The following is an 11,449-nucleotide window of genomic DNA, read 5'->3' on the forward strand; positions in this document are numbered from 1 at the left end:
TCAGCGAGCACGTATCGCAGGTCACCACCTGGACCTCAGTCATGCCGACACGTTCTCGAGGGAGGTTGCTCCTTGCGCCAAGGTCACTTCGGCCAATGATGAGGTGTTGCAGGTCAGTCCTGGACAAGGTGCTTTTAGCCAACCTGAGTTGTGTTTGTGATCGCTAGTTCGGCATAAAGGCTTGTTGCCAGGTCGGCGTCATTGCCAAGTCGCCAAGTCAGCGCCTGTGCCAGGCCACCAGCTCGGCACCTGTGCCAGGTCACCAGTTCGGGACACCATCATCTTGGCTAAGTTGTTGCCTAAGTGGTTCCGGGTGTCACCTAGTTGTTCCGAGATGCCATGTGTCACGATGTCATTGGAAGGCCAAATCCGCCCTCATCAAAATCTAATTGAACAAAAAACAAGACCAATCCACAAACATTTAAAGTACCTCAATGGACGGTTCACACTTCTAAACTACTTGTCCAACTTAGGGTCCTGAGATGAAATGATTGCAATCTAACTTCTTAGTGAGTCCGACTTCAATCAGGGCAAAGCCCATTCCAACAGCCTTTACAGCCTTGTGTTGAGAATATCTCCATAGTTATCTGATTTATTTCATGGAAGATTTTCCCAATGCAAGGTTTCAAGGGGCTGCTCGAAGGGTGCGAGCACCGACTTGCCCTGATAGAAGCCAAACTCAAAGCTGTGGACGATCTATTTCGTTCAATGAGGAAGAGTGTACAGGGGAAAGAGGGAAGGAGGAGAGAGCAATTGAAGTTTCGTAAGTGTATTTTGCTTGGTTTTTAAAAATGAACAGGTCGAACCGATCAGGGGTCCGGTTACTGGTTTGAACAGTTTGACCGTCGGGTCCGATCCGGTTTTGAAAACCATGATATTTTGGGAATTTCTCATTAAAGTTGGAGGTGGCGTTACAAGGGGCAATTTGGGTATTTCTTAAAATATACTGACGTGGATGTTTTGCAGGTGGTCCCTGGAGTGACTTGAAATTTGTTAATCTCTTATGTGGCCTTGGGATGTTTCGATTTACCCATGTTGCTACCGCAGATAAAATTTCTACATTTACCTGATCCGTAAATTTTTCCATCCCTATTACTTCATAGCTTCTGCTGAATTTATCGAACAACTTGCAACATCTCTCAATTCCCATCATTCCTTCTACAAGCATCAAAGTATATATTGGTTTCATCTTATCTTGGTGTTTTCTATTTGATCCACAAATTAATTTTTCTTTTTTTTTTTTATCTAGATCGATTCTATTTAATTGAGATACTCCAATATCATGCCTATATTTCCACCGTTCCAACAGACCCCTATCCTCATTCATCTGATCCATGGTAAGCCACACTTCCTTTGCAATTGGGCACCTAACAGAGATGTGGTCTGTGTCTTCCTCCTCTCCACAAAATAAGCAGTTCAGATCAATGTTCATTCCCATTCTTCTCAATATACTTTAGCTTAGGAATCTATCTTTTAATACGTCTAAGAATACCAAAACTTTATGACATGTTATGTAGGTTTCGTTTGTGTTGATATTAATTTGAACCATACGTCTGAAAAATGAAAAAAAAAAACAAAATCTTCTTTTAGTTTTATCAAAAGGCGGTTTGATTCATGGTTTTTAAAATCGAACCGGTTATGGGTTCAATTACCGGGTCAAATGGTCTGACCATTTAAACCGAATGCTTAGCCCGTTTTGACAAAAATTTTAAAAAATAAAAAACAGTCAAAACCGTTTAAGCGGTTCAAACAGTTAACCGCCCGATTCAGCAGTTCGCTGACCAAAATCAACAGTTTTAGGGGAAAATCCGGTTTTTGGAAAAAACAGAACCGATCACTTGACTAATTTCCGGTTTTTCCGATCTAACCATCCGGTCCAGTCCAATTCTGAAAACCATGGTTTGATTTCAATTTTCAATTTTATCAAGACCACTTGACTTTTTTTTTTTTCTTCATAGAATTTGATCCCGGGTCTCTGTGACAAGTCAGAAATCTCAAATCCTATTAACTGATCCACCATCAATTTTATCAAACACCATTAACTCTTGGCCAGAATCATTTCATCCTCTCCCTCCAAACCAAATTCCCTCTATCCGAAGGAATCTTTTTAAAAGTAACAGGTGCAATGACGTGCCTCTCTGTCACTCTTTCCTTGTCTTCTTTTTTTCATTCTCTTTTCTTTGACATTAAAACAAGAACCAAAACCAAGGGGTTAGTGTGGTTTGACGAAGAGATAATTGGAAGATGACCTGAAGACCACAATGCCTTTGGGGAAAGTGCATCTCTTTATAAAGGGGCCCTGGTTGTGGGAATAAAGGCTCTTATGACTGATCTAGGTGTACCACTCATGGTCGTGTTAACTGTTAAGTCACCTAATTAGGTGGTTACCTGGCCATTCGCCTGCTATTAATGCGTGGTAGTTATTGGTTTGACCTAATCTGCTACTTACACCAACTTCACAGCAAATCCTAGTTGAGTCTGATGTATTCCTCACATCAATCTCACAACACGTTCTAATCGCGCATCAGGAATATCTCCTATATTTTGTATTGTTATTAATGGAGATGCATGGTGGGATGACATTGTAAGGTCACTGTGAAGAGCAAATCCCATACTAAAAAAATTATATGTTATCATTCGTGGAGATAATTTTCAATACATGGTAGGATTGATCATTGATGTACTATAAAGCAATCCAGATTTGTTACTCACTTTCTCTACCAACACCTAACTATAGTACATTGAGTCCGAATTTACTCTCTTCACAAAGCGTTCCTCGTATCAGTCTCACAACACATCTCAATCATACATGGTGGGATGACACTATAAAATCGGTACGAGATGTGTGGCTGAGTTTTCAAGGCGGGTAGAGAGTAGTAAGAAGGAAATCCGGTTTGGCTGTGAAAATTATTCTGTGAGGAGCAAATCCGAATTCCGTGTGATGGGCAATTCCTCAATGGAACTCTCATTTTGCCCCGCTTTCTCTCTGTTTAGTTCACTCCACGTGCATGCCTTGCCCAACGAACATTTTTCCAATGTCACGTTTCCACGCAAACCCACTGCTCTGGCTCTGAGACTGGGACTCCCAGATGAGCTGTCTCTCCGAGTTTGGATTTGCGAAATGAAATCCATCAAACACACAATAAGACAAAAATCATCTCCATATCCAACTTCTTTCGTCTCAGGGCTTCTCCTGAGTCCTGACTTGTGAGTACAAAAACCAATAGCTCTGCAACTCTGCGTTTTGAGTTTTGACCAGCAGAAATTGAGCTAGACCAGTAAGCTCCAACCAGTGTCTCATCCCCATGTCAACCACGTATCCCAGTGAAAAAAAAGCCTCATGGCCCCACATAATACCTGATACCAGTCGATTAGGATCTAGATTCTTGGTAGGACCCATCAAACAGTTGATCAATCCACGTTGATTGTCAGTTCTCAGTCTACCATCGATACAAATTAGCATTTCATAGAAAAACAGATGCAAGAGAAGAAACCATGACGCAGTGGCAGCCGGTAAACGCTTTTTCTGTATGTTCTCAGGGGCCATCATACTCGATGCTCCTGATACATCATTTACTTTCTTCTTTTTTATGCTTTTTTTCATAAAAAAAAAATAAAAGCAAACGATCCATGAAAAAGAAAAATAGAAAAGAGAGGAAAAAAGAAGAATGGACCCGAATCAGATGCTCCCGCTCTCAGAAGAGACAAGTAATTAGTGGGATTCTCTGCACTGCAGGTCCAGAAAGACGTACAACACCCTAACTTTCCATCTCCACGCTTCATCTGCTTCACGCTCTCCTTCATTTTTTTTTTTGAGTATTTTTATATTACAAAAAACATTTTCATAACGAAATTAATAAAATAAATAAAAAAGACAACGAAGAGATGGAGTGAGAGATGGCTGGGGTTGGTTGGAGCTTTGCTACGCCGAAACAATAACCACGACGAGTCAACTCAACTTTAATGCGCCGTCGGATGTATGTCCTTAAGCAGACCGACGACCTGTTGCATCGTGGGTCTTTTCTTGCCCGACTCGGCCGTACACAAATATCCAACTCGGAGACTCTCCACCATCTCAGTCACTGAGTCATTCCCGATTCTCAACCTCGGGTCCAACGCCTTCAGCCCTTGTCTCTCCTTCACCAACCCTCGAACCCAACTCACCGTCTCCTCCGTCCCGGGCTTCCCCGTCAGCAGCTCTATCAACACGACCCCGAAGCTGTATACGTCCGCTTCGGTGCTCCCGTTCTCTTCGTCCCATCGGAAACCGAAATCGGCGATTCGCGGTTCGAAGTCGTCTGCGAGGAGAATGTTGGACAGCACCAGGTGACCGTGGACCACCGGCTTCGAGCTAGCGTGGTGCAGGTAGGCGAGGCCCCGAGCGATTCCTACTGCGATCCGGTGGCGCGTAATCCAGCCCAGCTTCTCTGGAAGGGCCACGTCGGACCCAGTTCCTCCATCGTTCTGATGCTCCCACGTGTCCATGCTCCAGTCTTCCACGTTGGTGATCCCCGTCGGAAGCTCGTGGAGCCAACGGTGCAGATCGCCGTTCGCCATGAATTCGTGCATCACCAGCTTCTCTTTGCCTGCCACAGCCACAACCACGATAACATGGTTTGAGATCCATAATGCAGATTACGTCACAACAAACAAGCACCGTGGATTACGATTTCCGTAGTGTTGGAACCCGTGAAATCATTTAATAAGATAGGCCGTGGGACACCAAATAATAATTAAGGACTATAGTACAGTACCTGCAATGCAGTAGCCAGCGAGAGGCAAGAGGTTTGGGTGTTTAAGCCGAGATAGATTTTCGAACATGGCAACGGCATCGTCGTGTCCCACATCTCGAGCTTTCTCCAAGACCTTGATTGCCACGTGGATGTCACCTGGCAGCACCGCTGTATATACGGGCCCACTTCTCCCTTCGGCCAGCTGAGATTCCTTCCCGAAGTGTGACGTGGAAGCAATCAGATCCGTGAACGTAAGACTCATCAAAGGTTTCTCGAACATCACTACCGGTGCCGAGGACGGCTCTTTAATGTCCGCCACCCACGTCCCTGACTCGGTCTCGAACGAAAACGGTCCCGATTTGTCGATCTTAAACGGCAACTGGATCGGTTTCGAGATCGCCCACTTCTTCCTCCTGGCTGTCTGTTTCTTCCGGTACACGCAAGCTATGGAAACAGCCATGGAGAGGACGACGAATGAACCTCCAATGGCTAAACTCAGAGACAGAGCTCTAGTTTTTGAATTGGATTTCTTGTTTTTGATGTGTTCGGTGTTGGGTTTGTGTTTTTCGGGTTGTTTCGGAGGTGAACCTCTGGAACTGAGGTGTGTCGACTGTGTTCTAAAAGGGACTTTCGGGGTTTCCAAAATATTGAGGTTACCGGCTTGAATGAACGAAGAGTTACCGAATTTTTTCAATTTGTCTGAACCGACCTGCCCGGTGAGGTTATTTACAGACACGTTCAAGAACTTGAGACTGAGAAGCGGAGGAAAATCATATGGGAAGTTACCGTTCATGGCGTTGTTAGAGACGTCCAGGTACTGTAACGAGCGAAGGTTGGTGATAGGCTTGGCGCTCCCTGAAATATTGCAACTTGAGAGGTCGAGGGACACGAGCTTCGCGAGCTTCTCCAACCCAGAAGGCAAAACTCTGAGATCGTTATGCGACAGGTTGAGCACTTCCAGGTTCAAGAATCCCGACAGATGCACTTTGGTGAACCTGTTGTGCGAGAGATTGAACTTCTGAATCGACGACAAAGAGGAACCTGAAGCGTTTCTCGGCATGGGCTCGAAACCAATACTGCCTCCAAGTCGATTCAACGCGAGATTGACTTCAATAAGGCTCGGCATAGACCAAAACCCAGATGGAACAGACCCTTTCAGTGAATTGTCGGAGAGATCAATATATTGCAACTGCGTCAGATTCCGAAGAAAATTCCATAAAACAGATCCATTCAGATTTCTCGAGGGAAGCCTTATTTCCTTAATTGAAGGATTCAAGCAGTCCCCATCTCCAGATTCCAACAGCGAGACGTCAAATCCGGTTACGGAGCGAAAGGCTTTCGAGATCAACTCCCTGTCAGTAGTATTGCAACTAGATTCCGCGAAAACTACAAGAAGAGATAGAACGAGCACAACCTTGCAGAAGAGTTCCATTACAGAATCTTACTCGTTTGATTTCTCAGTATCGTTTCAAGTTTCAAAAGCCATGGATTTGCTTGCGTAGGGAGAGAGAGAGAGTCGAGTAGACGAAGGCGCGAAGCTTTTGCTCTTCCTGCAAGAGCTGTGCTTGTTGGTTGTTGCATATATTCCTTAAATATTTTTATACAACAGTAATTGACCATTGTCGGAGTTGACGGCCAAAGATAACGGAGTAGGTAACGGCGGCATAATTGAATAATTCAGATTGGGAACGGTGTTCAACAGTCTTTCTGACTCTGGACTCAGGACTCTGACTCTCGCATTCATTTAACACCGGTTGATTATGCAAGGATTGCGCACCAGTTCCTCCACGCTTTTTTTTTTTTTTTTTCTCTTTTTTCCACAAGATGATGTAAATGCCCACGATAAATTTTGGAATTTGCGCAGCTAACCCTTAAATTCAGTCCAAAGATGATGCCCAAGGGATGTCGTCGATCCACTCCAATAAGTTAGAGTGAAGTACGTTAACAGTTCACCAAAACGAAGTACGTTAACTGGTGTTGACGTACACCCAATTCACCAATCATGATGTACCGTTGATTTGGAATCTAAAGGTGGGTTCTTTAGCAAGATGGTCGGTAGAAGGAATTAGATTAGGGAAAGGGAACACCGGAACAGTAAGTGGTGGTTGGGTCGTTGAGTTGGACGTTGGAGTTGGGGGGAGTTGAAAGTTTGCTCGAGGTGGGGACAGAGGACCACAAACAAACGGTCTGATCACTGGATGGAGCGTGGAAGCTTGTAATTAAAGGTATCTGAGTCATCTGACCGGGGAGTAGTGAGAGAAAAGATAGGAGAGCAGAGCAGGAGAGTGAGGAGTCAACATCTGTGGGATGTCGACTGTAGAGGATGCCAAAGAGTTGCCGTATGATGAAAGGGAAGATCTTTTGATGTGGGACCCAGGTCGGCATGGGGACAAGGAATGAATTTGGACGTGGGGTCGTGGACATCGTGGAATAAAGGCGCGATCCGAATCAATCAGACCATAATTTCGGGCGGGCTCCCAGCATTTACGATTCTATCCGAATTGGTTTGACTCACTCTGATCTTGTCGGCTGCTCCAAGCAGAGGCTAGGCTATGTCGCATTGTCCACGTGTTGGACGATTGTACGTCGATTTGGTTCAGCGGGATTTGGAATTTTGAATTCATCCGCTTTATAATTAGATCGAATATGGATTATTTGATCCATATTTGAGTAAAATTTGTTCGAATGTTGTAATTTTACTAATGTGTTATATAAGTTATTTTAATTTCGTTTTGTTCATAATTTTTAATATCAAAACTGTTTTTAGTTCTTTTTATAGTACATGATATTTTGATAAATTTTAGGCTATTTATTCAATTGCAATCTGAATTTGAGATAAATCCAGTAGATAAGATTTGGTTCAAATCCGAATATTCATGAAATGAAATTTTGGTCGTATATCTGATTTGATCTAATCTGTTTGTCACCCATGGTCAATGCCCTTTAGGTGGCTTCGGATTTTAGTGAAATTTTGGATGCAAATATGGCAACGAAATCAAAAATGAAATTGTTGATAATTTTTGGAAAATTTTTCAAACACCAAATCAAGCTCTAGCATGTTAAGCAACAGTTTAAATCTAAAACTAAGGTTCAGTTTGGAAGGAGTATAAATACAAATATGTAGTGTTAAACCTTACATTTTGTATTATTTTGTATGTATTCGTATTATATATATATATATTTGTATTTGTATTTTTTTGAAACTGAGCCTAAGTGATTAAGTGTGGTCTTTGAATATGTTTTTATTAAATATTAATATAATTTAAAAGATCATAAAAGGGTGTGTAAAACTTCCAAACTTCAGGCTGCGTTTGGAAGCGATGCAAATGGAATATATAAATCTCGGTTCAGGGTAAATTTGTATTTTAGCTCACTTTTGCCTATATTTGGCAACATAATATTTATGTATTGACAAATGAAAGACCAATGCATATTTACATTGATAATAAGATGTAAAAGTATATTAATAAAAAAGAAGTAAATTTGTATTTAAGCGGACTTTTGATAAAAAAAAAAGCATATGTTTTGTTGAAATTCATTTTTGCATCCATTATAGTTAAAAGTCTTTTTGGTAACAAGGTAAACTTGTCAATGCAAAACTAACCCAACTTTACAATTTATATAAATCATTTTAAACTCTACATATTTGCATTCATACTTATTTGCATCGTTTTCAAATGCAGCCTTAGAGTGTTATTGTATTGATCACCGACCTTTCTACCTGTAACTAGGAGACGTCTTCAACCATTTACAGAGACTATTCAATACATTCTATCATGGATTGGACCACTTCTTCTTTCTTTTTTTTTTTTTGAGAAGTTTATTGAAGCGGTTTCAATGGTTAAAATTTTATTCTTTTACAGTTTACTTAAAAAACCCAAGAAAGATGACTTGTTATCAAGACTTGACAATATGCTTTTGACTTAAAAAAAGGGTATAGAATTGAACCTTTTTGATTTCTCTGGCATCCAATCCCCCAAAAAGAAAAAGAACGGAAAAAAAGAAAAATTAAAAAGAAAAAAAAAGATTCCTGCTTACTAAGACATCTCTACGACAAACACATGCCCTTTTGTCATGGGGCTAGTCGATGGGCCCCGTGCGGCGCTCGATTGGGGTCGAGAAAGCCTACAAATGCAAGCAACAACACACAAAAGGAAACAGGAGTGCACACAAATTAGACAAAAGGCAACTTGTATTGCATTAATCAGTGGTAAGCACAAGCACATAGTACAGTGCCGAGGGGATCTCGTGCTTAACCTTTACACGCTTATGAGCTCACTCGACTACCTACCTCCCCTCCAAGAGTACATTAAGCTTTTGAGGGAGTGACAAAATAATACATCAAAATACTGTACATGCATACTACTATTTACATAATTGCCATTGGCATACCCTCCTTACAAAAAGAGTACAAGGACCCAACCCAAAACACTCAGGTACTCGTCCAGCTTCTCTGCGAACGGAATGAGGTCTTCTACTAGCTCCCAGGTGTCTTCTTCTGCAGGTCCCTTCCACTTCACCAAGTACTCCCATTCTGATGTTTGGGAGGATTGGGACAACCTATGGTTGAGGATGGAGTCGAGGGATCGGTTCTTGGGTGGTTGGTAGGATAGGTGTGGGCGTTGACTTTGGTTTCGGGAGGTATCTTGGCTGTCGGCATGGTAAGGTTTAAGTTGGCTTACATGAAAGGCAGGGTGTACTTTTAGCCAGGGGGTAATTTGAGTCTGTAGGCTGAAGCTCCTACTTTGGCTATTATTTTGCAGGGTCCCTTATATTTTCTCACAAGTCCGGGGTGTACTCTTCAAAAGAACCTAAGGCAATGGGTATGGAGTTTTACTAAGGCTAGGTCACCTACTTGGAAGTTCTCGGGTCGTCTACCCAAATCGGCCCATTTCTTCATTCTTCTGGAGGCTTTCTCTAGGGAGGCTCGAGTGATGTCAAGGCATTCTTTCCATTCCCTGGTGAAAGTGAAGGTTTGAGGGCTTCTTCCTTGATGGTCGTTGACGATGATGTGCGAACATCTTGGTAGTTGGCCGGTGATGACTTCAAAAGGACTTTGATTGGTGGAGGAGCTCTTTTGTGTGTTGATGGAGAATTGTGCAAGTCCAGCAATCGAACACAATTCTTTTGTGTAGCTGATACAAAATGGCGTAGGTACTCTTCAAGGAGGGAGTTCATTCTCTCTGTCTACCCATCTAACTCTGGATGGCTGCTGCTGGAGAAGTTCAAGTTCGAGCCAAGAAGCTTGAATAGTTCTGTCCAGAAAGCACTAGTGAATCAGGGATCTCGATCACTAACAATGTTCTGTGGGACTCCCCAATATTTCACCACATGCTTGAAGAAAAGGTATGTCGTGTCTTCAGCTGAAAAGTGCCTTGGTGCTGGGGTGAAAGTGGCATATTTGGAAAATCTATCAACGACAACAATGATGGATGCATAGTCTCCCACTTTAGGAAGACTGCTGATGAAGTCCATGGAAACACTCTCCTAAGGTTTGAGGGAGTTGGAAGAGGTTGTAGGAGTCCGAGAGGCTTGGCACGCTCGGGCTTGTCTTGTTGGCAAATCATGCATGTCCTTGTGTATTCTCGAACATCTTGCTCCATATGAGGCCAATAGTAGGCATGTTGTAGAAGTGCCAAGGTACGCTGCCACCCAAGGTGTCCTGCCCATAAGCTGTCATGACATTCACGTAGGAGAGTCTTCCTCAAGTCTTCAACTCTCGGTACAAATATCCACCTTCCCTTTGTCAAAAGAAGGCCTTCTTCAACCCAAAACCGCCTAGTCTTCCCTTCATGAGTCGCTGTCAATAGGCTCTAAGCAATGGGGTCCTTTTGGAGTCCTTCCTTGATGCTCTTAATGATGTCCAGTCTGATCTGGCTTTGAGAGGAACCATCACCTGTGGATAGTGCTGCAAGCTCGGCCTTCCTGCTAAGTGCATCAGCAACCCTATTCATCGGCTCTGGCTTGTACTCTAGAGTCATGTCAAACTCCGCTAAGAAATCTTGCCATCGAGCTTGCTTAGGGCTCAGCTTCTTCTGTGATTGAAAATAACTAGTAGCTATGTTGTTAGTCTTGACCACGAACTTGGAGCCAAGCAGGTAGTGTCGCCATGTGCGGAGGCAGTGGACGATGGCTGTCATCTCCTTCTCTTGCACAGTGTGCCTCCTCTCTATATCATTCAATTTGCGGATTTCAAAGGCGATGGGATGTCCTTCTTGCATCAAGACCCCACCAATGGCAAAATCAGAAGCATCTGTGTGTAGCTCATACGGCTTGCTTGGATCAGGTAAGTCGAGGACAGGTTCTGCTGAGACAGCTCTCTTCAAGTCATCAAAAGTTGTTTGGCAACATTCACTCCAGGTCCATGTACTAGTCTTCTTCAATAAGTTGGTGAGGGTAGTGGCTCGTGCTGAGAATCCAGAGATGAATCTTCGATAGTAGTTCACGAGACCAAGGAAGGAGCGAAGTTCGGTGACAATGGTGGGCGGTGCCCAATCTTGAATGGCCTTGACTTTACCTGGATCCATGCTGATTGTGCCTGCTCGGATTATATGTCTGAGGAAGGCCATCTCTTCTGTGGCGAAAGAACATTTTTCCTTCTTAACAAACAGGTTGTTGTCCCGCAAGACTTGGAAAACAGTACGGAGGTGGTCAACATGTTCCTCCAAGGTTCTATTGTAAATTACAATATCATCAATATACACAACCACAAATTG

General features: G+C 43.0%; 1 protein-coding gene across 1 annotated transcript; it reads right to left on the minus strand.

Annotated features, from left to right (window-relative positions):
* Positions 1-3,504: 3,504 nt before the first annotated feature.
* LOC148867227 (calmodulin-binding receptor kinase CaMRLK-like) lies at positions 3,505-6,630 on the minus strand. Its single transcript, XM_088979294.1, has 2 exons — positions 4,755-6,630; positions 3,505-4,586 (listed from the first exon to the last, which is right to left on the minus strand). Exons 1-2 carry the CDS (start codon positions 6,163-6,165, stop codon positions 3,961-3,963), a joined length of 2,037 nt encoding a protein of 678 aa, XP_088835420.1. The 5' UTR covers positions 6,166-6,630; the 3' UTR covers positions 3,505-3,960.
* Positions 6,631-11,449: the final 4,819 nt, after the last annotated feature.

Source organism: Nelumbo lutea, chromosome 3 (assembly GCF_056320005.1).
Source record: "Nelumbo lutea isolate HS-2025 chromosome 3, American lotus-T2T, whole genome shotgun sequence".
Taxonomy (NCBI): domain Eukaryota; kingdom Viridiplantae; phylum Streptophyta; class Magnoliopsida; order Proteales; family Nelumbonaceae; genus Nelumbo; species Nelumbo lutea.

What these genes read in the sequence shown, in the direction of transcription:
- LOC148867227 (XM_088979294.1), bottom strand. Translation starts at nt 6,165, where the DNA reads ATGGAACTCTTCTGCAAGGTTGTGCTCGTTCTATCTCTTCTTGTAGTT. An exon ending in CGCTGGCTACTGCATTGCAG is followed by an intron (nt 4,587 to 4,754) that starts GTACTGTACTAT and finishes TGGCTGTGGCAG; the next exon opens with GCAAAGAGAAGCTGGTGATG.